The sequence below is a fragment of the Chiloscyllium punctatum genome, chromosome 18, assembly GCF_047496795.1.
Source record: "Chiloscyllium punctatum isolate Juve2018m chromosome 18, sChiPun1.3, whole genome shotgun sequence".
Taxonomy (NCBI): Eukaryota; Metazoa; Chordata; class Chondrichthyes; order Orectolobiformes; family Hemiscylliidae; genus Chiloscyllium; species Chiloscyllium punctatum.
In genome coordinates this window covers 96767155-96794824 of record NC_092756.1, presented here as the reverse complement: position 1 = coordinate 96794824, position 27670 = coordinate 96767155, and the positions used below count along the sequence as shown (strand labels likewise).

Sequence of the window (27670 nt, the reverse complement as noted above, 5' to 3'; positions counted from 1 at the left end):
CCCCTAACATTGTCTGGTCAAGGGTTAGATACTGTCCAGGGGACCAGGGAGAATTCTCCTGTTGTTATCAAGGTGACAGTACAGTAGCACACGAGGACGTTAACAGCGTGTCACCACCCTTAACCTGACAGGGTGGATGCTGGGAGGACATTGGGCCCCTCTGAATAGTCTCGAGCTGGGAACTGGGGGAGGGGTTGAGGTGAAGCTCAGCTTCAAGATGAGGGCTCCCCCATTTAAGATGGAACCGCGAAGGAATTTCTCCTCCAAGGGTCTGGCGAATCCCCTTCCCCAGTGATAGGGACAGGTCGCGTTATTGGAAGTAGACGGATTTTCCATTGACCAGGGAGTCCAGAGTCATGGGGGAAGGCAGAAACCATAGAGTTAAGGAGTAGCCATGACCTCATTGACTGATGGAAGTGGGGTGGGGAGGGGGGGTGGAATGCTGATGGCCTTCCCTATTTCTTGACTTGTGTTGCACTCGTTAACATGTCCGTGTGCTTGGCACTGAGAGGGAGAGCTGGTGGGCCCAGCCTTTGACATGTCTACTGTCCACCAACAGGAGGATGCTGCTCTCTACCGCCACCTGGCAGCCATTCTGCGCTACTGCCTGCTGACTGACAGCGACAGCAAGGAGTGGACACAGGAATTTCACGGGTAAGAATGGTCAGCATCTCGGGTCTGGTATTTCCTCCTGGCTTGTGCTCTATTTTCTTGTAAGGACGCCTTTGTAATGGGTTTGTCTTTCTCTCCTTCTCTCACTTCAAGAGGATTCAGGCTGTGTCCCAGGGATTCCAGTTTCTCAGCAGTGTCTTCCACTGGTGCCTGTTTGTGAAGGCCGATGTAAAGAAAGAGTTGCATTTTGTTCAGTCATAGAATTCTCACAGTACAGAAGGAGGCCTTTCGGCCCTTGGTGCCTGTGCTGGTACTCTGCAAGAGAAAGTCGGAGGAGAAATATTTAGAAGGGACCAGAGGGGCAATTTCTTTCACACAGAAGGTGGCTGTATGTGGAATGAACCACCAGAGGAAGTAATGGATGAGGGTACAGTTACAACAGTTAAAAGACATTTAGATAGGTACATGGAGGGTTAGAGGGCTGTGGGCCAAACACAGGCAAATGCGGCTAGTTCAGTTTGGGAAAGTTGGTCAGCATGGACGAGTTGGGCCGAAGGGTCTGTTCCTGTGCTGAATGACTCTATAACAAGCAGATACATGGGAACACAACCAATTCCCCTCCGAGCCACTCCCCATCCTGACTTGGAAATGTATCGCTGTTCCTTCATTGTCACTGGGTCATAATCCTGGGGCTTCCTCTGTCGGGGTGGTACGGTGGCACAGTGGTTAGCACTACTGCCTCACAGCACCAGGGATCTGGGTTCGATCCCAGCCTCGGGTGACTGTCCGTGTGGAGTTTGCACATTCTCCCTGTGTCTGTCCGGGTGGTCTGGTTTCCTCCCACAATCTAAAGATGCTCAGATAGGTGCATTGGCCAAGCTAAATTGCCCATGGTGTTAGCGCATTAGTGGTCAAGGGTAAATATAAGGTGAGGAATGGGTCTGGGTGGGTTACTCTTTGGAGGGTCAGTGTGGACTTGTTGGGCCAAAGGGCCTGTTTCCACACTGTAGGGAATCTACTATTAAGGACATTGTGGGTTTGCCTACAGCACATGGACTGCAGTGGTTCAAGAAGGCAGCTCACCCCTACCATCCCAAGTGGGAATTAATGGCCACGTCCCGTGAATTAATTCAATAAAATTTCCTCCAGTCCTGTTCTGCCACCTTATCCTGATGGTCCTGTGGGCACTTTCTCTTCCTTTCTGCTTGCACCACCCCCTTGAGCAGTTAAATGGCTGACCCCCAATAACCCAAGGGAAATACTTTACCCCGAGTCACCCAGAGGGTTATAAATCTGTGGAATCCCTTGCCCAGGGAGGTAGTTGAAGCTCCTTCAGTAAACCGTTTTCAAGCTAAGGTAGATTTTTTTTTGAACAATAAAGGAATTAAGGGATACTGTGAGAGGGTGGGTAAGTGGAGCTGAGTCCACAATAAAAACCAGCCATGATCTTATTGAATGGCGGAGCAGGCTCGATGGGCACTCCTGCTCCTCGTTCTTATGTTCTGATGTAAAGCCCCTTTACTTATTTAACCCTTTACCTTAAAGCAGTGCTCCCTCGATCTTCACCCTCCCATGGAGAGGACTGCTTTTTGGATGCAGCTAATGAAGTACTTTTGACATTTTGCTATTTGACTTGGAAGGGCATCACCATTGAGCTGAGCAAATTTGCTTCTATCTTCCACTGATTCTTATTCCTCAACACTGCAATAAGGTGTTGGGTATTTTGCTGGGAGTGCAATAGATGGAAAGGGACTAGTAGCGACCTTTACCTCATTTCCAAGCTGGGTGAAGGACCGTAGCCAGGTGAGTTCTGATTATCGCTGAGTACTTAGATTTGGGACTGACTGGAAACTGACAAGTCCAGTTCTGGTCATCCTGTTATAGGAAGGATACTGTTAAGCTGGAGAGAGTTCAGAAGAGATTTACCGGGATGTTACTGGGAATGAAGGCTTTGAGTTATGAGGAGAAACTGGATAGACTGGGACTTGGAGGTTGAGAGATGATCTTATAGAAGATTATAAAATCATGAGGGGTATAGATACGGTTAATCATAGTTGTCTTTTCCCTCGGGTGGGGGATTTCAAGGCTAGGCAGCATATTTTTAAGGTGAGAGGAGAGAGATTTTAAAAAGACATGAGGGGCAAATATTTTACACACGGGATGGTCCGTGTGCGGAATGAAATTCCTGAGGAAGTGGGGATGCGGGTACAGTTACAATATTTAAAGGACATTTGGATAAATACATGAATAGGAAAAGTTTGGAGGGATATGGTCTGGGAGAAGGCAGGTGGGACCAGTTTAGTTTGGGATTATGTTCAGCATGGACTGGTTAGGCCAAAGGGTCTGTTTCCATGCTGCATGACTCTATGACTATGACTCTCCAAGTGGAATTCAGAATGAATTTGTATTTCTGTAGCACCCTTTACAATCTCAGGATATCCCAAAATCCTCTATGACCACTGAAGTGCCACTGCAAGTGCAGGAGTTCTGTGCACAGCAAGATCCCATAAATATAAATGTGATAAAGACCTGTGTGGTCTCAATTTTGTTTTTGATTCATTCATGGGATAGAAGCGTCATTGACTGGGACCATCCCTAATTAGCCAGAGGGTAGTTATGAGCCAACCATATTGTTTTATGGGTGTGGAGTCACATGTAGGCCGGTTCGGGTAGGAACAGCAGATTTCCTTCCCTGAAGGGCATTATGGAATCAAATGGGCTTACAGAACAATAATCACTGTTGGGCTCATTTTCCAGCTTCAGATTTTTAATTGAGATCAGATTTCCCACATCAGCCCACGATAGAATTTGAACCCACACCCCCAAATACATAGAGTCATAGAGTCATGGAGTCCCACAGCACAGAGACAGGCCCTTCAGCCCAAAATGGTCCATGCTGACCAAAACGTCCAGCCACACCTAGCCCCACTTCCCTGCACTTGGCCCACATCCTTCTAAACCTTTCCGATCCACGTATTTGTCCCAAATGCCTTTTAAATGTTGTTAATGTACCCGCCTCGACCACTTCCGCTGGGAGATCATTCCATATGCGTACTACCCTCTGTGTAAAACAGTTGCCCCTCCGGTTTCCCTTTTATTCTTTCCCCTTTAACTTTAAACTGATGCCCTCTAGTCCTCAATTCCCCAACCCTGGGAAAATGACTGAGTACATTCACACTATCCATGCCTCTCATGAACTTATACACCTCTATAAGGTCCCCCCTCAGTCTCCTACGCTCTAAAGATAAAGGTCCAAGCTTATCCAACCTCTCCCTCTAACTTAAGTCCTGGCAACGTCCTTGTAAATTTTATTCTGCCCTCTTTCCAGCTTAGTAGCATCCTTCCTATAGCAAGGTGACATGTTTGAGATATTGTTTGTGGTTCCAGTAACATTACCACTACACCACCATCTCCTCCGCACTGGAGCTTAGTAAAGGATAAATATTAGTTTAAAATACCAGGGGTGAGGCTCTCATCTGGTCCTCTCTTCAGATTGGTCCTGTGGGGTTTGTTAAATCCTCCTCAGGGGGTAGATGAGTCCTCCAGTTCCCAATTGGAACGCGAGATTGTTAGAAGTGGAGAGGAGTGTGTGGTGGTCTCACTGGGTCTTGAGATTTTGTCCTGACCTCCCAGTCTCTCCTCAGCCACACAGTCAATGTCTTGGTCAACCTTCCGTTGATGTGTTTGGATGTGCTCCTCATGCCAAAGGTGGAACCGGGATCTGTGGAATACATGGGGATGAACATGGACACAGTGGAGGCTCTGCTAGACTTCATGAACAGGAGATTGGACAGGGTAACAGCTTTATTTCTCTGAATTCTGTCACGGGGCAGGCATCGCTGACTGGGCCAGCACATGTTTCCCATCCCTAATTGCCCTTAGCCTGTATTTGTGTCTGGAGTCATACATAGGCCAGACTGGTGAAAGAAGGCATATTTCCTCCCCTAAAGGACATTAGCGAACTGGACATTTTTAATGACAATCGGTGATTGCTAGGTAAGTTGTTAGTAGTGATTTTTGAAAGGTAGGATATAAATGCATTTAGAGAGGCAAAGAATGATTAGGGATAGTCAGTGTGGTTTTGTGCGAGGGGAATCATGTCTCACAAACTTGACTGAGTTTTTTTTGAGGAAGTAACCATGAGGGCATAGCAGTGGACATTTTTTCCTTGGGCTTGTGTAAAACCTTTGACAAAGTTCTGCATGGTAGACTAATTAGTAAAGGCAGATCACATGGGATTCAGGGTCAGCTTGCCAAGTGGACACAAAAATTGGTTTCACAGCAGGAGGCGGAGGGTGGTGAAGGTTGTTTTTCGGACTGGAGTTCCTCAGGGATTGGTTCTGGGTCCTCTTTTGATTTTCATTTCTATAAATGATTTGGATGAGAGTATACGAGGCATGGTTGGGATGTTTGCAGATGATACCAGATTGGGGGTATAGTGGACAGTGAAGAAGGTTCTTGAACAATTGGGTCAATGGGCTAAGGGGTGGCAGATGGAGTTTAATTTGGATAAATGTGGGGTATTGCACTTTGGTAATACAAACAAGGGCACAACATATACAATAGAGAGTAAGGCAGGAACTTCATCTGATCAAGGAGCAGAGCTCCAAAAACTTGTGACTGTAAATAAACCTGTTGGACAATAACCTGGTGCTGTGTGACTTCTGACTTTGTCCAGCCCAGTCCAACATCTGCTCCTGCACATAGTGGTAGGGCCCTGGGTAGTGTTGTAGAACAGAGAGACCTCAGGGTTCAGGTACATAATTGTTTGAAGTTTGTGTCACATATAGACAGGGTGGTTAAGAAGGCATTCAGCACACTTGCCTTCATTGCTCAGACCCTTAATTACAGGAGTTGGGACATCATTCTGAGGTTGTACAGGACATTGGTGAGGCCTTTTATGGAGTACTGGAGTACTGTATCCAGTTCTGGTTGCCCTGTCACAGGAAGGAGAATTGGAGAGGGTTCGGAAAAGATTACCAGGATATTGCCAAGAATGGAAGGTTTGGGATATAAAAATGGACGGTAAAGGCTGGGACTTTTTTCACTGGAGCGTAAGTGGCTGAGGGGTGACCTTATTGAGGTTTATAAAATCATGAAGGACATAGATAAGGTGAATGACAAGGATATTTTCCCAAGGGTGGGGGATTCGAAAACTAGGGAGCATATTTTTAAGGTGAGAGGAGGAAGAGGGGGCGTGAGGGGCAAATATTTTTACACAGAGAGTAGTTTATGTGTGGAATGAACTTCCTGAGGGAGTGGTGGATGTGGGTACAGTTACAATATTCAAAAGACACTTAGATAAGTACATGAAAAGGAAATGTTTGGAGGGATATGGGCCAGGAACAGGCAGGTGGGACTAGTTTAGTTTGGGATTATGTTCAGCATGGACTGGTTTGGGCCGAAGGGTCTGTTTCTGTGCCGTATGACTCTATGACCGCTGAATTACTAGTCCATTGGTATTATCGTTTTGCCCTTGCGTGTTGCTCCCTCTTGTCACAAGTGACTGGTGACCCCCCCCCCCCACCCCCATCCCCTGGTTGCTGAGGCACTGACCATAGTGACTCCCATCGCTGGAGTCTAACCCATTTAAATGATGTGTCCCTCTAGGGTCTGAAGCTGAGGGAATCTCTGACTCCAGTCCTCAACCTCCTGACAGAGAGCTCCCGTTACCACCGAGAGACTCGCAAGTTCCTGCGTGCCAGGGTAAGGATGACTCGCAACAACAAGCACCTGCATTCATGTAGCACCTTTCACGTCACAAAAAATGGCTCTCTTCATACAGCATTTGACACCAGACACCTGATGACCGTATGTTCGGTCAAAAAACCGATATTTAAGGAGCAGTTGAAGGGATGGGAGAGTGCGAGTGAGAGGTTTAGGGAAAGTATTCTGGGCCATGGGATCCAAGCAGCAGGAGCAAGGGTGCAGTGAGGAAATGCAAACGGGTGAAATTGGAGGAATGCAGAGATCTCGGGGGTGATGGAATGGTGCTTGAAGTTGGTACAGAGGTAAAGAGGGCATTTGAACGTGAGTGCTATGGAGACGCTTTATATTTAATGCTCATTCAGTATGGAAGCAGGCCATTCGGCCCAATGGGTACACACCAACCCTCTAAAAAGCATCCCATCCCCTGTTCCTACATTTCCTGTGGCCAATCCACCTAACCTGCGCATCTTTGGACTGTGGGAGGAAACCCATGCAGACGCAGGGAGAATGTGCAAACTTCACACAGACAAATACCTGAGGCTGGAATCAAACTCAGGCCCCTGGCAATGTGAGATAGCAGCGCTAACCACTGAGCCATATTGCTTGGAGGCCTTGGGTTTCAAAGAATTGTGGAAGAGAGGAATTTATTTTGAGTTTTGCGGGCAGACCTGGAGTGGTCTCTTTCAAGGTCATCTCCAATCCTTATTGTCTGCAAGCCATTGAAACATCTCTGTGGGCGTTGGAGGGTCTTTAAAACAAGAATTCCTAGAAATCACAAGGCTGATGATAACTGTTTGCTTTTTGGTGCATCCCTGCTGGGTCTGCATTGGAGCGGTTCTGGTTTCCCCCAGCTAGGTTGGAGGAAAGCCTGCTCAGAACCTGCTGCCCAGCTGACTCCTCTCACTTCTGAAAAGAAAACTCTCTACATCAGTTCAGGGTGAAACCAACTTGTTCTTTCAAAAGAGCGACTGAAAGAACATCTCAAGATTGTATTCCCTGGAGAAGCAAGACAGCCTGGCATGGTCAGTGATTTTGAGCACATGTCTCAGGATATCAGAGCAACAGGCTCCAGCGTATTCTATCATGGGTGGCTCAGTGGTTAGCACTGCTGCCTCACACCACCATGGACCTGGATTCGATTTCACCCTTGGGTGACCGTCTGTGTGGAGTTCATACATTCTCCCCGTGTCTGTATAGGTTCCCTCCCTCCTCCCCAGGACCCTGATTTTCTCTCACAGTCCAAAGGTGTGCAGGTTAGGTGGACTGGCATGAGATGTGTAGGTTAGGTGGATTAGCCAAGCAAAATGTGGGGTTATAGGAATAGGGTAGGGGGGTGGGTCTGGGTGGGATGCTCTTCGGAGGGTCAGTGCAGACTTGATGGGCCGAACATCCTCTTTCTGCACTGTAGGTGTTCTGTGATTTATCCTCTTAAGATTAACGCATTAGTCAAAGTATGTATATTTCCGAAAGCCAATCTCAGCAGAGAATTTATTTTCTTTCCCCCTCTTCTCCTACAGTGTATTTATGTGTATGTTTTGGGGATTTTCATCAGGATAAACATTTATGATTCCAAATTGCCAACTGTGTCTGGTAACCAATTATTACTTAGTTTTGTTTTGCTATATATCAATAATGGCATTTATTACGAAAACTGCGTGATAGATCTTTCAGAAATAGATAATCCATCATCTCGGTTATGGGTATATTTCTGTTCTATATTGTGACTGTGGTGGGAGGAGGGGGTGTCTAGAGACGGATGGAGACAGTAAACAAGGTGCTGGAAGCAGAGTCAAGAGATGAGAAGATGGAAAAGCACAGCAGATCAGATGGCATCCGAGAAGCAGGAAAGGCAAAGTTTCGGGCCGAAATGTAGACTCTCCTGCTCCTTGGATGCTGTCTGACCTGCTGTGCTTTTCCAGCACCACACCTAGAGAGACAGTGAGATCTGCAGATGCTGGAGATCGGAGTTGAGAGTGTGTTGCTGGAAAAGCACAGCAGGTCAGGCAGCATCTGAGGAGCAAGAGAATTGACGTTTTGGGCTGGAGGCCTTCTTCAGGAAGGGTCTAGAGAGAGCTGGGTGCACCCCTGCAGTTGGAGCATCGAGGTGTGATTTCGAGAACGTAGGACGTGGGTACCACAGGCAGGGCAGCTGAGGGGTAAAGCAAGGGGCAGGAGGCTTCAACAGCGACCCCGGCCTGACTGGGTTTCTGTTCCCCCCTATTCCCCCCACCCTGTTGCCTGCAGGTGCTGCCCCCTCTCAGGGACGTTACGAATCGCCCAGAAGTGGGGGAAGCTTTGCGGAACAAGCTGGTACGCCTGATGACACACGTCAACACAGATGTGAAGCACTGTGCGGCTGAATTCCTGTTTGTGCTGTGCAAGGAGAATGGTGGGTAACCATGGCGATGGAAGGGTGGGGGTGGGGGGGGGGTGCTAAAGTTTCACTCCAGAACTCCCCGCTCCCCATCGCCAAACCCGCACCCACCCAACACAGGGGTTTGACTCTTTAAATAGCAGCACAGACATAGGCTCCCAATCCTGACGGATCCAAATTGGCGATTTTAGTCCGTTACTCGCTCGTTCCTGTGGGTTGCAGGTTCGATTCCATGCCCTCCCCTACTCCCCGCCTGCCCCCAGAGACCTGACCTTGAGTTTGAGGAGTAGGTTGGAGGGTGGAGGGTGGAGGTTGGAGGTGCTGCACTGCCCGAGGCACTGCCTCCTGGAAGGCAGCGCGTGCAATCCTCGGAAGGTGGTGAAACATCCTGCAGTTTTGAAGAGGAGTCGGGGAGCTCTGACATTCTGCACATCAGTGACCCGCGTAGTCTGCCTATTACCACATCGCTGCTTGTGGCATCTTGCTGTGCACAAATTGGCTGCCATATTTCACACGTTCCAACAGGGATCCCATTCCTAAAATACTGTGTTGGCTGTCAAACACTTCTCACTTTGGACGTCCTGACTTTGTGAGAGGGTGCTATAGCAATGCAAGACTTTTCTTCCTTTCCGCTCTGGGTGATCCACCTCCTTAGCACTTCCTTATCTAATCCTCTTTCTTTGTCTGTAAGACCATAAGACATAGGAGCAGAAATTAGGCCATTCAGCCCATCAAGTCCGCCCTGCCATTCAATCGCGGCTGATGTTTCCCAACCTCATTCTCCCATTTTCTCCCTATAACCCTTGATCCCCTTTATACCCAAGAACCTATCTATCTCAGTCTTAAATATACTCAATGACCTGGCCTCCACATACTTCTGTGGCAGTGAATTCCATAAATTCACCACTTCCTAATCTAATTCCCTATCCGGACACTGGTCTGAGTGCATTCACATTGACTTCTGTTCCTTTTAGGGATACGAGAAGTTAGAGGGGACGTAGGAAGAATAATGCTGGCAGATTGGATTAATTTAGAATGGCATCATGGTCAGCACAGACATGGTGGGCTGAAGGGCCTGTTCCTGTGCTGTCCTGTTCTCTGTTCTCGGATGAGCACCTGAACAACCTGCTACTCCCTAATCTGACACTAGGAGGAGCCAAGGAGCAGCCTCAATGGTGCACCAAATCCCCCCTTGACCTAAACCGCCCATGGAATGGGGGAGGGGGGCAGTTAAAGCTGCTGGGTGGGGTTTGGGGGGAACCTGTCTCTCCCTCTCTGCCTGTCCGCTGCCTCTCTCCCCTGCTCGATCCCCACTCTGACCACCCCCCCATCCCCCTCACTCCTCTCTCTATCTCCCTCTCTCTCCCTGCCTCTCTCCACCTCTTTTCCTCCTTCCCTGCCACTCCCTCTCTCCCTCTCCTTCCACCCATTCTCTCCCTCCCTCCCTTTCTCCCTGCCTCTCTCCTGCTCGCTCTCCCCCATCTCCCCACTCTTCGCCCCTCTTCCCTCCCCCTCCCCCTCTCTCCAGCCCTCCCTGTTCACCCCAATCCCTTTCTCTCCCCCCTCTCTCTCCCTCCTCCTCTCCCTCTTCCTCCCTCTCTCTGCCTTTCTTCTTGCACCCCCTTCTTCTCCCTCTCTTTCTCCCCATCCTCTCTCCTTTCCCTCCCTTTCCCTCTCCCTCCCTCTCTCCCTCCCTCCCTCTTTCCCTCTCTCTCCCTTCTTCTCCCTCTCCCTCTCCCTCCCTCTCTCTCCCTCTCCCTCCCTCTTCCTCCCTCTCCCTCTCCCTCTCCTCTCCCCCTCCCTATCATCTTCTTCTCCCTCCCTCTCCTTCCCTTTCTCCTTCTCTATTTCCCTCCCTTTCTCCCTCTCTCCCTTTCTCCCTCCCTCTCTCTCCCTCCCTTTCTCCCTCTCTCCCTTTCTCCCTCCTTCTCCGACTCCCTCCCTTTCTATCTCTCTCTCTCTCTCCATCACTCGTTGTCACTCTGTTCCCTTTGCCTCCGCAGTTTCCCGTTTTGTGAAATACACGGGGTACGGGAATGCAGCGGGATTGCTGGCCGCTCGTGGACTCCTGGGGGGAGGTAAAGGAGATGGAAAATATTCCGAGGAGGAGGACACTGACACAGAGGAATATAAAGAGGCCAAACCAAAGTAAGCAAGCTCAGGGCCGGGGGCAGGGCTGGAGAATGGAGGTGGGTCTGTCTGTTTAAACACAACTCATTCATCACCTTCTTCCCTCCACCCCCTGCACACCCTCTCCCCACCCCCCACCCCTCCCCAGTATAAACCCAGTGACAGGGCGAGTCGAGGAGAAGTTGCCGAACCCCATGGATGGGATGACAGATGAACAGAAGGAATATGAGGCAATGAAGCTCGTCAGCATGTTCGACAGACTATCCCGGTACGTTCCCTACAGCCGTGTCTCTAACACAGGGCATCCTCCCCAATCCTAATTTCCCATATCCCCATTCCCCACCCTCCCCATTCCTTATTCCCCTTCCCCATTCTCAATCCCTTTCATATTCCCCCTTGCCCATTTCTCCCTTCCCGACTCCCCCCTTTCCCATTTCGCTTCCCTCATTCCCCATTCCTAATTATCCCCATTCCCAATCCCTTTCCCATTCCACCTTCCCATTTCCCTTCCCCATTCCCCTACCCCAATCCCAATCCCTTTCCTCTCCACATTCTCTCCATTCCCCAATTCCAATCCCTTTCCACTCCACATTCCCCCCATTCCCCAATCCCAATCACTTCCCCAATCCCACTGCCCATTACCCAACAACCAAACCCAATCCCCAATCCCAATCTGCTTCCTAGTCTCCCTCCTACATTTTCAACTCCCTACTCTCAACCTTTCCCCATTGTTCCTCCCTCAATCCTGAACTCTTTCCCAATCCCTTTTCCCATTTATGAGTCATTCCTGACCTCTTCCATGTTCCTCCACCCCCATTCCTGACCTTTCTCCCCCATTCCTGACACAGCCCATTCCACTTCACCATTCCGAACCCCTTCCCCATTTCTGGCCCCTAACTCCCACTCATGACCACATCCCCTCATCCTTACTCTTTCACTGTTCCCTCCATTATTCCTCTCCCATCTTCCGAACTTCTTCCCCATTCCCATTCTTTCCACATCCCCATTCCTGCCCCCACCCCCATTTCCAATCCCTATCTCAATTTCAGACCTCTATCCCTCATTCCCCCTCCAATTATTCCTAAGCCCTTCCATGTTCCACTCTGCCTATTCCTGACCCTTTCCTCAATTCCTGATCCTTTCCACCTTCCCCAATCTACCCCTTCCCCTTTACCCACTATTCCTTATTTCTGGACCCCACATTCCAGATACTTCCCAACCAAACTACTGACCCTCCCTCTTTTTGCCCAAGCCCAGTCTGAATCCTGGTTTCCCACCCTGCCACCCCCCCCTCCCCCCCCCCAGCCTGTGGTGGGAAGACCTAGATGGGGCAATCTCACAAAGTGCCAGGAAATCCCATTGACCCCATCACTCTCCCCAACCCCCATCTGCTTTCGCCTCACCCAGTGACTGTTACCCACCAAAGGGAGAGTGAATATAGAATTTCTCTCCTAAAGTAGAGTTGAGGCTGGGGAGGTGAACTGGAAATATAAAGACAGAGATTGTTCAATGTTTATTGTGTAATTGAGTGAGGGATATGGAACCAGAGTGAATAGATGAAGCCAAGGTCCAAATCATCCACGATCCACGATCTAGATTCCCCTACAGTGTGGAAACAGGCCCTTCAGCCCAACCAGTCCACACTGACCCTCTGAAGAGTAACCCACCCAGACCTCATTTCCCTCTGAATGATGCACCTAACACTGTGGGCAATTTAGCACAGCCAATTCACCTGACCTGCACACCTTTGGACTGTGGGAGGAAACCGGAGCACCTGGAGGAAACCCACCTAGACACAGGGAGAATGTGCAAACTCCACACAGACAGTTGCCCGAGGCTGGAATCGAACCTGTGTCCCTGGAGCTCCTCTCTCCCTCTCTGCCCCCCACCGTACTCATCATGCTGTTTCATTTGCCCCTTGAACTCATTTCTAAACCGTTCCTTTCTATCGCCCTCCCTCCCTCAACTCTCTCTTCCTCCACTCACCCTCTCTCTCTCTCTCTCTCCGCTCTCTGTCTCTTCCAACCTTGCTGTCCTCTCCCACCCACTCCATATCTCCGTCCCCTTGCTTTCGCCCTCCATCTCCACCTGCTATCTCTCTCTGACTCCCCCCCGCTACCCCATCTCCTTGTTCCGACTTTCTTAACACACTGTTCTACTTATTGTAGAGAACAGATTATCCAGCCAATGGGAGTAGGCTGTGATGGGAAGCTCACGCCATTGGACGAGACGGTGCAACAAATGGCTGAACAGATATCATTCCATTCAGACTCTGATATGGAGTTAGACTGAGAGGATATGACTGAAATGTTAATAACACGTGGAAATAGACACTGGTGACCTTCCAATGGCCAGCAATGAACTCATTGGGATTGGGGCACAGGGATATTCATCAACAAAATGTGAAGAACATTCTTCAAAGGGCGAAGACAGGCAGAGATATTTAAAACAGGAGCTAAACTTTCGATGCAGTCTTTATCAGAGGGAGAGGCAATTTTAGACTTTAGGGCCTTTTGCTAATCTCTGTTTTGTGGGCCCTCTTTGTTATAATTTTGGGTCCCTGCTTTCAGTTTGTTATCAGTAATCAGTGTTCAGCAACAAGAGTAAGCTTATCTTTCTAAGTGCGCTATTCTCTCAGCTTGACCTGAAACGCTTCATGTTTCCTTGGGATTTTGTGTGGGGTCTGGTGTTGATAGAGAGCAGTGCAGCTGCTCACCAGGAAAGTTAGACTTGCTGTAAATTGTGTCCACAATTCACTGTGAGTGTGTCTTGCTGGTGGTTTGAAGCTCCCTTCTGAATTCTTTTGTCCCTTCCTTGGAGATGCTTCTTAATACCTGCCTCTTTGACCAGGCTCATAGTCACTTAGAGTGATCGGGTCTTTAACAGCACAGAGAAAGGCCCTGTGTATCCACATTGGTCAATAGATTTCTATCTATTCCAATCCTATTGCCTGGCACTTAGCCCTTGGTCCTGAATGCAGTGCTGTTTCAAGTGTTAATCTAAATTCTTCTCCAATGTTATGAAAGTTCCTGCCTCTACCACCCCTTTCATCCTGGGGGTGAAAAAATATTTTCCTCTAAAATTTCCTCTCTAAACCTTCTTCTCCTTACCTTAATAACTCTTCCCTCTGGGATATGGGCTGGGAGCAGGCAGATGGGACTAGTTTAGTTGGGATTATGTTCAGCATGGACTGGTTGGGCCGAAGGGTCTGTTTCTGTGCTGTATGACTCTATGACTCCACTCTGTCTACCCCTCTCAAAACTGTGTAACACTACAACCTTCTGCCTTCTGGTCCTAACATGTCTTCTGTGACATTTAATTTGATAACACTCCCATGGGACCTCTCAGAATGTTAAGAGCACTAGGTTGACTCTCACATTCCACGCACATGCCCCTCTCTCGAATGATTAATTGCCCCATTTCCTATGGGAGGAAGGGGCTGCGGTTTGGGGAGGAGCTATTAATTTCCAAACATTTCACTTCCTCCTCCTGGGGAGCCCAGAGATCTGCCACTGCATTATGACCTCTCGCAGGTCATAGTCATAGAGCCGTACAACACAAAAATAGACCGTTCGGTCTGAACGTCCATGCCGATCAGATATCCAACATTAAATTAATCTAGTCCCATTTACCAGCATTCAGCCCATATCCTTCTAAACCCTATTCATATATTTGTACCTGATGGGTCAATGCTTGTGTTAGCTTCCGTAACACAAGATCTGAATGTGGGTAATATGTTATTGAAAGGTTCAACAGATGCTTATTACAATTCCAGATCGATTATATATTTTACAGTCAGAGGCATCCCAGTGCCTGGGCTAACTTAAGCTATTTGGTTACAAGATGTTACTGAGACTGTACCGTGGGTATTGTGTTCAGTTTTGGTCCCCTTTCTTGGGGAGGGATGTATCTGTATTGGAGGCCATTCAATGGAGGGTCACTAGATTGAATACAGAGATGAGGGGTTTGTCTTATGAGGAGAGATTGAGTAGTTAAGACCTGTGCCCTTCTGTAGTTTAGAAGAATGAAAGGAGACCTAATTGAGGTCCAGGCACCCCCTGGGTTGCGAATGGATTCTGTTCTGGAGTCCATTTGCAAATCGATTTGTGTGTAAGTCAGAACACAATGGAGGGGAATATAAAGTAGCACAGGAAATGTTGTTATGTTGAATTTTCTTGGGTTCCAATCCTAATGAGTAAAGGACTAAAAGCTTTGACTTCCTCTCTCTTTGTGGAAACATTTAAGGTTAAAATGGGGGACAGTGTAGACAGAGCTTTACATGGATCTAACACTGTATGGGGTAATGTTCCTAAGTATGAGCATTCGTAAGTCAAATGTTCTGAAGTTGGGGACATCCTGTACATACAAAAGTAAAGGGGATTGATAGACGAAACGTAGAGAGGATGTTTCCTCATGGGGACAGTGTAATGGAAGCTTTACTCTGTATGTCACCCTGTGTTGTCCCTGTCCTGGGAGTGTTTGATCAAGGTCCCCGCCAAGATCCAATATGTTTCAGTTAGATCAGTCTTCATCCTTCTCAACTCCATTGGACACAGGATCAATCTGCTTGACCTTTCCTCAGGAGAGATCTCCTTCATCCCAGGACTCAGCCGAGTGAGTCATTCACGAGTTACTTCTCATACAAGTTCATCTCCCCTTAGAGAAAGAGAGACACAAATTCAATATCTTTGGCCTTGCGTTCATCAAGAATGGGTGCAAGAAGTCAAACTTTGAAAAAGGGACAAAGGCATAATGAACTTTGGTTTCTTGGGTTCCAATCCTCATGAGTAAAGGACTAAAAGCTTTGACTTCCTCTCTCTTTGTGCAAACATTTAAGGTTAAGATGGGGGACAGTGTAGACAGAGCTTTACTTGGATCTAACACTGTACTGTCCCTGTCCTGGGGGTGTTTGATGTGGAAGGTCTAAAGGGAGCTTTCCTCTGTATTTAACCCGATGCTGCCCCTGTCCTGGGAGTTTGACTTGGACAGTGCAAAGGGAGCTTTACTCTGTATTTCACCCCGTGCATTCCTTGTCTTGGGAGTGTTTGATGGGGGACAGTGTAGAGGGAGCTTTACTCTGTATCTAACCTCGTGCTGTCCCTCCCCTGGGAGTGTTTGATGTGGAAAGTGTAGATTAGATTACTTACAGTATGGAAACAGGCCCTTCGGCCCAACAAGTCCACACTGACCCACCAAAGCGCACCCACCCAGACCCATTCCCCTACATTTACCCCTGCACCTAACACTACTGGCAATTTAGCATGGCCAATTCACCTAACCTGCACATTTTTAGACTGTGGGAGGAAACCGGAGCACCCGGAGGAAACCCACGCAGACACGGGGAGAATGTGCAAACTCCACACAGACAGTTGCCTGAGGCGGGAATTGAACCCGGGTCTCTGGCGCTGTGAGGCAGCAGTGCTAACCACTGTGCCACCGTGCCGTGTAGACAGAGCTTCGTTCTGTATCTAACCCCGTGCTGTCTCTGTACCAGGAGTGTTTGATTCAGGTGTAGAGGAAGCTTTGCTGTGTATCTCACCCCGAGCTGTCCCTCTCCTGAAAGTGTTTGATGGGAACAGTGTTGAGGGAGCATTACATTCAGTTTAAAAGGTAGGGAGAGGTTTACATTGTTTCTCACCCGGTGCTGTCCCTCCTGGAAGCGGTTGACAGGGATGGTGTACAGAAAGCATTTCTTTCAGTTTAAAAGTGTAGAGGAAGCTTTACACTGTGTCTAACTCCATGTTGTTCCAGCTCTGAGAGTGTTTGATGGGGACAGTATAGAGGCAGCTCTACTTTTGGTTATAAAAAGAGTAGAGGGTGATTTATTTTCACTTTAAAAGAGTACGACGAGCTTTCGTCTGTTCTAACCCTGTGCTGTCCCTGTCCTGAGATTCTTTGATGGGGACAGTGTCGAGGAAGCTTTACATTCAATGTAATAAGTAGAAAAAGGAACATAGGAACTTCTGGATGAGAGAAACCCATCTTGCATTCAACTCAACAATATGCAATGATAGTGAAAATCTGGGAAGAAACAATGTCACAGACATGTTAATGAGAGAAGACTAAAGGTTGGCAAGGATGTGTTTGGTGGGCATTCATGATTAGATTCCCTACAGTGTGGAAACAGGCCCTTCAGCCCAACCCGACCCTCTGAAGAGTAACCCACCCCTCTCTGACTAATGCACCACACACTATGGACAATTTAACATAGCCAATTCACCTGACCTGTACATCTTTGGACTGTGGGAGGAAACTGGAGCACCCAGAGGAAACCCGCACAGACACAGGGAGAATGTGCAAACTCCACACAGACAGTCGCCCAAGGCTGGAATTGAATCTGGGTCCCTGGCGCTGTGAGGCAGCAGTGCTAACCACTGAGCCACCGTGCCACCGTGATTTGGGCAATTGGACTAAAATAAAAAGGATGTACACATTTATAGCACATTCATGACCACAAGATTTCTCCAAGTGTTTTAAAAACAATTTTATAGAAGTGTAGTAATTGTTTTAATTCCACAACCAGTTTCCACCAAGATCCCACAGGCAGCAACGTTACAATAACTGGATAACCTGTTTTAGTGATTCTGATTGAAGGATAATTATTGGCTGGGACAGCAGGAGGCGATCCAGAGTCCCAGCCACATGTTTAGGGACAAGTGTATCACCAACCTGTTTTGAGTTCAATGCCAATCTGGAAGTAAAAAGCCAGAGTGATAGCAATGATTATTGATTGTTGTAAACGCCCATCTAGTTCATGTATGTCCTTTACGTAAGGAAATCTGCCATCTTTACCTGATCTGGGCTACATGTGACTCCAGACCCACAGCGATGTGGTTGTCTCCCAACTGCCTTTTGAAATGTCTGAGTGGGCCACCCAAATCCAGGGGATGGACAGTAAGTGCTGACCTGGTCAGTGGTGCCCACACAAATAAGAATAAATCAAATCGCGGCTGTGGCTTTTTTTTTTGTAATTCCAACTGGGGGCTAGGTGTTACATCTTGGAAAGACGGCATCTCTGATGGTGCAGCACTCTCTCAGTGCTGCATCGGAGTGTCAGCTGGGATTCCAGAGGGAAACTCGAAACTGTCTGATTCTGGGAGCGTTCCCCACTGGGCCACGGTAACCCATGACGACTCTCAGAAGTTTAGCGATCACTCTTCCCCAACTCAGCCACGACCCCAGCTTAGCTTCGAAACCCAACCTGGGTCCCATTTCACTGTCCCACAGCTACACTCGGCACCTTGTCCTGCCCACCTGCATTCCCCCATCATCGGGCACCATGACCCTCTGGGACTTTGCACTGTTGCAGTCACGGACTCCTCCTGTGCATTTGTCACAGTTTGAATTTGCCCGTTGCCTGGTGACTGTTATATCGCAACATCAGGGTGCTCCCAATGTGTGAGGAGACTGACCAACAGAAAGACCACAACAGAGATTCAGTCGCAGTGTTTCAGTATTCTGACCTTGAACTCTTTTAGACTTGTGCAGTTGATACGTTGAAGATGTAGATGTCTGGTCAAATATGTTTATTTCCTTGCTGTGGAGCTTAATAAATCATTGCATTTGTAGCCCTTTCTGCAGTCAGTTACTTTCCAAAGTGTGGACAGGCTCATCCTGGAGTGAAAATAACAAGGAGCTTTTCCATGGTTCATAGTTATAGAGTCATACAGCACAGAAACAACCCTTCAGTTCAACTCAACCATGCTAACCAGACATCCCAATCTGACTTAGTCCCATTTGCTCGCACTTGGCCCATATCCTTGTAAACGTTCCCTATTCATATACCCATCTAGATGTTTTTTTTAAATGTTGGAATTGCACCAGCCTCCACCACTTCCTTTGTCAACTCCCAGCATGCAGCACCCTCTGCGTGAAACAAGTTACCCCTTATCGAGATTTTTAAAATCATGAAGGGTATAAATCTGCACCCTCTCCCAATCCTATCATATCCTTCCTATAATGTGGATTCCAAAACTGTCTACCTTATCTGCACCCTTCATAATTTTACACATCTCAATCATGTCCCCCTTCAATCTCCTCTGCTCCAAGGGATGCAGCTCCAGTCTGTCCAATCTCTCTTCATCACTGAAATTCTCCAGCCCAGGCACCATCCTGGTAAATCTCCTTCTGCATCCTCTCCCAGTCCTATTACACCCTTCCTATAATATGGATTCCAAAACTGCACCAAATACTCTAGATGTGGCCAAACCAACATTTACACAGTTCCAGATTATTCTCCCTGCTCTTAAACTCTACGCCTCAGCTAATATAGACAAGCATTCCCTGTGCCTTTGTAACCACTTTATCTACATTAAGAGAGCAGTGTACACACACACACCAAGGTCCCTCTGATCCTCATGTTCTCTGCACTGTCTGGTAACTTTCTGTCTCTGTTAAATGTATTAAAAACTAACCATTTTCCAACACCTTTCAGAAAGATTCATAATGGACTCAAACCATTAACTGCATTTCTCTTTCCACAGACAAGATTTTACAAATATCCACTACCTTCTAACATGAAATTTTATTTTGGAAGTGTTTCATTAACCAGGTTTAAGTTGCCTAGCTGCCCTGGTGGGATTTGTCCTCATTCCTAGAGCATGTGACCCCATCTCTCGAATACTAGTTCAGTGATGAAACTACTTTGCTCCTGATCTATTAAAGCCAGGACCCTGTGGCCAGGAAGTGAGGGAGCTATCAGGTGAGTGTTAGCATCTCCTTAAGTAGAGAGGACACAGACAGGCAGCAGGGACAATATGCCCCAACATCCCAGGCCCATCCAAAACATGTACAAATACTGATTAATCTGTGTGGATTGACATGAAGCCCACAGATAGCATGACCACCTGATTATTCCTGATCTCTATCACGGAGTCTTAGTTGACAGCCTTTGGGAAAGGCTGGACCAGCTGTTATCTGGATGAGCTGACCAAGCCCTCGAGTCCTTCGAAAGGAATAAAATCCCCAGTGGTGACGGGTTATGGGCCAAGTTGCACTTGGCTCTGTGGGACTTGATTGGGCAGGACCTCTTGGAGGTGCATGTCAGTATTCTTTTGCAGGTACCATGAGCGAATTCATGAGGAAAGGCATCATCACCCTCATCTACAAGCAGAAGAGGGAGGGGACAAAAAATTAGTGACCAATCTCACTGTTCAATGTGGCATACAAAATCCTGTCTCAGGTCATCGCTAACCAGATTAACAATGCTGTAGGATCGGTGATCCACCCTGACCAAACCTGTGCTGTACCAGGGAGGACGATCTCTGAGAGCCCCCCGTTCCTCAAGGATACAATAACCTCCGTACAGGACAGGTGGGTGGGCGCCTGCCTCACAGACCTGGCCCAGGACAAGGCCTTTGATAGGCCATTGCACACATCCATGTGGGACCTGCTCTCTAAAATGGGCTTTGGGGAGAGGAATCTGCAATTGGATCTGACTGCTCCATACCAACATCATTAATGCAAACTCAACCAATCAGAAGGCTTCCCGATCTGATCCGGAGTCAGGCAGGGCTGCCCATTCTCTCCTGCCTTGCTTGTGTGTCGTATAGAGCCCTTTGCTGAGTCCTTTAGGAAGGATGTGAGCCTGTGAGGGCAGACTCTTCCAAGCAGCAGGGGCCTGCAGGTCAAAGCTTTCCTGTATGTGGAAACGTCACTGTTTTCTGCTGGGATCCGCTGTCAGTGCTCGTACTGTCCAACATGTGTGAAAAGTTCCATCTGGCCTCTGGAGCCAAGGGAAATCAAGGCAAGAGCGAGGCCATCTTCTTTGGACAGATTACTGAGGTGTGCATTGCCAAGGTGAGGCAGGAACTGGTCTTTCAGGAGCACCTCTCCCTCTCCATTGCAGGGAAGTCTCTCTGTTGTACATGGCACAGATCTGGCCCATTCCCCAAAACTGCAGCCATTGTCTACTACATCTGGAGCTCTAAGATGGACTGTGTCTACAGGGACATCATGTACAAAGCTCTGGATAAGGGGAGGGAGAACGTGCCCAACACCGCCCTCATCCTGATGGCCACCTTTCTATGTGGCTGCATCAAGCTGTGTGTAAATCCTTGGTGTACAAACACCAAGTGCCACTATGTACTGAGGTTCTACCTGTCCCTATTGTTGCGAAGGATGGGCCTGGGCCTGGTGCCACCAAGTCATTGGAGTGTTCCATATCACCTGTCCCTCATGGAAAAACCTGTAAAGAAAATCCCCTTTGACCACACATCCATCAGGAAGTGGTCAGCACATAGCATCCTTGAGACCCTGCGGGAAAAAGAGAGGGTGGATACTGTCATGTGGTTCCCTGAGCAGACTGTCAAAGTCATTTGGTAGAACACCTCATCACCAGAACTTTCTCACAAGCCCCAAGACATCATTTGGCTGGTGGTGCGAAGGGCAATACCTGTGAGATCTTTCATGCATGCCCCGAGTCTCTGTGTCACCACACACTGCCCTTGAAGGGGGTTTGAGACCGACACGCATTTCCTGCTGGAATGTGGCTTTGTAAAGGAAGTCTGGAGGGAGAGGCCGTGGTTCGTCCCAAGCAGCTCCGTGAGGCAGGACACTGTGCTCTACGGTTCATTCACCGGGACACACACCAAGACAAACATTGACTGCACCTGGGGGACCATCAACTCAGTGACAGACACTCTTTGGTCTGCCTGAACCTTGTTGGTCTTCCAGAGCAAGGAGTTGGCCCTGAGTGAGTGATGCAGACTGGCACATTCTGAGGTCCAGGACTACATGCTAAGCGATGCACTAAAACCTGGGGCAGCTGCTGTCAAAGCACAGTGGGGAAAGACCACTGTCTGAGGTCTTCCTGCTGAAGTACAATGGGGTTCCATTCAGATATCACCTCAATGCCTCAATGTATGCAAATAGTGTCCCGCATCAGTAAAAATACCTTAGGCTTTTACAATTGCAGGGAATGGCCGATTCCAATGTTTGTTTTCCTTGATACACAGAGGCAGCACAGAACTGGTTCAGTGCCTGTTATTGTTGATAAAGATCTTTTGCTGAATAAAGTATATTTTTGCAATAAAAAGGCAAAAATAAATCCACTCGAATAGCATAAACTCAGTCCAACACTCGGGAGAATTTCCATCTTGGGGCATTAACAATGGTTGCAGTAAAATCAATCCCAGCATGATTTACACAGCAGTACACAATCCCCCTCTCTGCCAAGGCTTTTTATGCAAGAACCTGCAATTCTCGCTCGCCTTGTTTCCCCATGCTATTTTAATGCATTGTTTTGCTGGGAAAGGCTGCTTGTTATCGTTGGGTGTTTATTTTCATCGATGCAGAGAACTGGATCAAAGCAATCTGCTCAATTCGACTGTGTTCTGAATTGTCCTGTGTTGACTGACAATGTACTATATTGTCCTCCTATATTTTCTATTGCCCAAAAATGTCCTACACTGTCCAATAGTGTCCCACACCACCCAAAAATGTCTTACACTGTCCAATAGTGTCCCACACCACCCAAAAATGTCCTGCACTGTCCAATAGTGTCCCACACCACCCAAAAATGTCCTACACTGTCCAATAGTGTCCCACACCACCCAAAATGTCCTACACTGTCCAATAGTGTCCCACACCACCCAAAAATGTCCTACACTGTCCAATAGTGTCCCACACCACCCAAAAATGTCCTACACTGTCCAATAGTGTCCCACACCACCCAAAATGTCCTACACTGTCCAATAGTGTCCCACACCACCCAAAATGTCCTACACTCTCCAATAGTGTCCCACACCACCCAAAAATGTCCTACACTGTCCAATAATGTCCCACACCACCCAAAAATGTCTTACACTGTCCAATAGTGTCCCACACCACCCAAAAATGTCCTGCACTGTCCAATAGTGTCCCACACCACCCAAAATGTCCTACACTGTCCAATAGTGTCCCACACCACCCAAAAATGTCCTACACTGTCCAATAGTGTCCCACACCACCCAAAATGTCCTGCACTGTCCAATAGTGTCCCACACCACGCAAAATGTCCTACACTCTCCAATAGTGTCCCACACCACCCAAAATGTCCTACACTGTCCAATAGTGTCCCACACCACCCAAAAATGTCCTACACTGTCCAATAGTGTCCCACACCACCCAAAATGTCCTACACTCTCCAATAGTGTCCCACACCACCCAAAAATGTCCTACACTGTCCAATAGTGTCCCACACCACCCAAAATGTCCTACACTGTCCAATAGTGTCCCACACCACCCAAAAATGTCCTACACTGTCCAATAGTGTCCCACACCACCCAAAAAAGTCCTCAGCTGCTGAATAGTGTTCTACACTGCCCAAAAAAGTGCCGCACCGCTGAATAGTGTCCCAAGCTACCCAAGAATGGCTCACAATGTCTGATAGTGTCTTATACTGCCTGACTCTGTCTTACAATGCTCAATAGTGTTCTGTACTGCCCAATACTGTCCTATACTGACTGAATCAGTCCTACACTGGCTCAGTAACTACCCTACTTTGCCCATTAATGTCCTCCAAAGCCTGGCATGTCCTATGCTATCCAATGATATCGTCCTCTGTCTGATACCATATCCATTGTTAAACAGTGTTGACTGATGTCTGTAATATTTGACCAGATGGTTTTTGCCATGTCAACATTAAACTGGGAGTGGCAAACAAACATTTGCAAATATTTTCAAGCAAGTCAGCAAAATGAACACTTCTCCCTGGAACGTTGCCAACAAGTTTTCCCCGCCGTGGCCAGAGGGATGTCAACTCCAGTGCTCAACAGGATGACCGAAAGGCTCAGGAACTGAGCAGGATGTGATCCTGCTTCATGGGGCTTGACCCTCAGCCCGTGGAATGCAGAATTTGAAACACAGGCAGATCAACCATGATGGCATCAAAGGACAGAGCAGGCTCAAGGAGCTGAGCGGCCTCTTTCAGCTCCTTTTTTGTAAGTTTCTATGTGGCCACTGGGGTATTGGCTTTTTGGGTAATGCTGTATTTTTAAAAATGGGGTCAATCATACTGTTGTAGTTCGACTTTCAGAGCCCCTCCACATTCTTCCACGTTCCACACTCTTGGATTCATGAGATACTCGAACCAGCCCAGAAAAGGATTTCAGCAAAACGGATGAATGGTACCTCAGTGGTTAGCACTGCTGCCCCACAGTGCCTGGGACCCAGGTTTGATCCCACCCCCAAGCGACATTCTCCCCGTGTCTGCGTGGGTTTCCTCTAGGTGCTCCGGTTTCCTCCCACAGTCCAAAGGTGTGCAGGTTAGGGTGAATTGGCCTTGGGAAATTGCCCATAGTGTCTAGGGTTGTGCAAGTTAGGGTGGATTGGCCTTGGAAAATTGCCCATAGTGTCTAGGGTTGTGCAGGTTAGGGTGGATTTGCCTTAGGAAATTGTCCATAGTGTCTAGGGATGTGCAAGTTAGGGTGGATTGGCTGTGCAAGGATCTGTAGGCTAGGTGGGTAGCCGTGGGAAATGCAGGGATCGGGTGGGTCTGGTTGGAATGCTGTTCAGAGGGTTAGTCACACTGTGGGGATTCTTTGAAAGTGTGTAATCAACAGGAACGCTCATTGGAGGAAGTGTGATAACTGACCTTATGGGAGCGACATAAACACAGGCAAGTGGGTAACGGTGGGGAGGATTGATGGGTAAAACACACCATGGGTGTTAACCTGACAGGTTCTGGGACATGTGACAACGGTCAGGCGCACCAGCTGCTGCCAAAGGACAGGTTGGCATTTCAGACACAATCTTGAGGGCAAAGCCACAGATGTAACCCAACTGCTGTAACAAGACACACACAGCTCTAGCCAGTGGGAAAGGCTTTTACAATCGTCACTTGGCAAAACCGAACTTCCATTCCTGAATAGGGAATGGCAGAGTCCATGCCTCTGGTACTGCTCCTTCAAAGACCCAGGATGGAGATCGAGGCTCAAACCCAACCAAATAAAAATTGAAACTGGAAGAGCTGCGAACACTGGAGATCAGAAACAAAAACAGAAATTGCTGTAAAAGCTCAGCAGATCTGACAGCGTCTGTGGAGAGAAAGCAGAGTTAACGTTTCGGTTAACTGAGTTCTGAGGAAGGGTCACTGGTAGTGGGCAGTCAGAACCACAATGGATGAGTATATGGCCAGGCAGAGGGATGGGCTGACACCAGAAGTATGTTGAGTTGACTGGAGAGCCAGGCTTCCCAATGAACACGGGGGTCTGCATGTGGGTCAGACAGAACAGGATTCAGTGTCAAACTGGTGGCAAAGCACTAGGTAAAAACAATGACTGCAGATGCTGGAAACCAGATCCTGGATCAGAGTGGTGCTGGAAAAGCACAGCAGTTCAGGCAGCATCCGAGGAGCAGGAAAAGCCCTTCATCAGGAATAGAGGCAGAGTGCCTGAGGATGGAGAGATAAATGAGAGGAGGGTGGGGGTGGGGGGAAAGTAGCATAGAGTACAGTAGGTGAATGGGGGTGGGGATGAAGGTGATAGGTCAGAGAGGAGGGTGGGGGAGGGTAGCAAAGAGTACAATGGGTGAATGGGGGGGGGATGAAGGTGATAGGTCAGAGAGGAGGGTGGGGGAGGGTAGCAAAGAGTACAATGGGTGAATGGGGGTGGGGATGAAGGTGATAGGTCAGAGAGGAGGGTGGGGGAGGGTAGCAAAGAGTACAATGGGTGAATGGGGGTGGGGATGAAGGTGATAGGTCAGAGAGGAGGGTGGGGGAGGGTAGAAAAGAGTACAATGGGTGAATGGGGGTGGGGATGAAGGTGATAGGTCAGAGAGGAGGGTGGAGTGGATAGGTGGAAAGGAAGATAGGCAGATAGGACAAGTCATGGGGACAGGTGACAATGCACAACAAGAGATTGCAAGTACTTTCCACCCTTAGCCCTCAGAGGACTTTCAGGGGGTCTGCTCACACTGGTAGATGGTGCCAAGTGGTACTCTAAAGGGAACAATACTGGGACTGCCACCATTCATTATTTACACCTTTGTTCCCGGCAGCTGCCATTCCACAGCTGAACGTGACGGAGTGCGGCATTAAGGAGCCCTGGCAAAACTGGAATCATTGGGTATCAGGGGCAAACTCTCCAGTGGTTAGAGTCATACCTGACACATAGGAAGATGGTTGTGGTTGTTGGAGGTCAGTCATCTCAGCTCCACCACACCTCTGCAGGAGTCCCTCAGGGTAGTATCCTAGGCCCAACCATCTTCAGCTGCTGCATCAATGACCTTCCCTCCATCATAAGGTCAGAAGTGGGGCTGTTCACTGATGATCACACAATGTTCAGCACCATTTGCTACTGCTCAGATACTGAAGCAGTCTGTGTCCAAATGCAGCAAGTTCTGAACAATATCCAGGCCTGACCAGTAACATCGACACCACATAAGTGCTGGGCAATGTCAAGTCCAACAATAGAATCCGACCATAGTCCCTTGACCACAATCCACTTCATTGGCACCACATCCACAAACATCCACTCTCCAACACCGATGCTCAGTAGCAGCAGTGTGTACCATCTACAAGATGCACTGCAGAAATTCACAATGGCTCCTTAGACAACACCTTCCAAATTTGCAACCATTTCCATCCAGAAGGACAAGAGCAGCAGATACATGGGAACACCACCCCCTGCAAGTTCCCTCCAGGCCACTCACCATCCTGACTTGGAAATATATCACTGTTCCTCCACTGTCACTGGGTCAAAATCCTGGAATTCCCTCCCTAAGGCCAGTGTAGGTCAATGTAAAGCACCTGGTCTGCAGTGACTTAAGGACATGGCGAAAGCAGCAAGTAGTATTTGCCTTAATAGAGAACCTTTCGCTGCTCGTTGGATGCTGCCTGAACTGCTGTGCTCTTCCAGCACCACTAATCCAGTATTTGGTTTTCAGCATCTGCAGTCATTGTTTTTACCTTAATAGAGAATCTGTTGATTGAATGTGAGCAGTAAAGTTCACATGGACAGGAAGGAGAGAGGTCCATCCAGAGTGAGACACAGCCTGAGTGAGTATACAGGGCGAACCCCTTGTCTGTGGATCCGATTTCCGCAGTTTCAGTTGCCTGCAGTTTATTATCACACACAGTCACACAGAGATCCAATCTCCAAAAGGGGGAAAAACACCTGAGTGGCCAGTGACAAGCAGTGGCCCTTCAAACCAAAGGACAATGCTGTGCGATCAAAACAGTGAAGGGGAGGGTAGGGACAAAATCAAAATAGAGTTGGAGGGGGAAATAATGCACTCCACTCCCAATTTCTTGATTATTTTCTTTTTTTTTCTACTACCGCCTAACTGCGGTAGTGCTTATTTTTTCCCCAGCACCCATGGTGTGTGTGTGTGCAGGTGTGAGACACAGTGAAAGACACAAAGTGCACGAATCTTTATTCAATTTCCACCACCAGGAAGATATGAAAAACACCCGAGTGGCCAATGACAGGCACTGCCCTTCACATCAAAGGGCAATGCCGTGTGATCAAAACAGTGAAGGGGAGGGTAGGGACGAAATCAAAATAGAGTTGGAGGGAGAAATAATACACTCCACTCCCTGCGGCGCCCACCTCTCCCTGAACGACTCCAGGGTGTTGGTGGACATTGCCTGCAGTTTACTGCAGCTGGAACATATTGTCGGGAACATTCCAGAACCAGGGACCAGGAGGCTGCCAGGATGGTATGCTTCCCATTTGAATGAATCCTATCTGCGGTTTCGAGCTTCTGCAGTAGGTCCTGGAACATATTCGCCTGGGGGGGGTACGGGGGGGACTACTGTAATGTTCTGGGAATTTGGAGGCAGTGTGGGAATTCGGTGCCAAGGTTATGAGGTGCGTTTTGCTTACATTTTTGGTTCATAGTTTGTAAAGTCTTTTTACAAGGTGA

The 27670-nt window shown here is 48.2% G+C and overlaps 1 protein-coding gene across 2 annotated transcripts in view; it reads left to right on the top strand.

Annotated features, from left to right (window-relative positions):
• LOC140489378 (chaperone Ric-8A) overlaps positions 1 to 18393 on the top strand; it is a 38365-nt gene extending 19972 nt beyond the window's left edge. For both annotated transcript variants that reach the window (XM_072588870.1, XM_072588869.1), the window contains 7 exons: positions 560 to 654; positions 4257 to 4407; positions 6223 to 6318; positions 8566 to 8710; positions 10699 to 10843; positions 10974 to 11093; positions 12994 to 18393. In XM_072588870.1, coding sequence (XP_072444971.1) covers positions 560 to 654; positions 4257 to 4407; positions 6223 to 6318; positions 8566 to 8710; positions 10699 to 10843; positions 10974 to 11093; positions 12994 to 13117 — 876 coding nt within the window. In that variant the 3' untranslated portion in view covers positions 13118 to 18393. The remainder of the gene's footprint in view (positions 1 to 559; positions 655 to 4256; positions 4408 to 6222; positions 6319 to 8565; positions 8711 to 10698; positions 10844 to 10973; positions 11094 to 12993) is intronic.
• The last annotated feature ends 9277 nt before the right edge of the window (positions 18394 to 27670 follow it).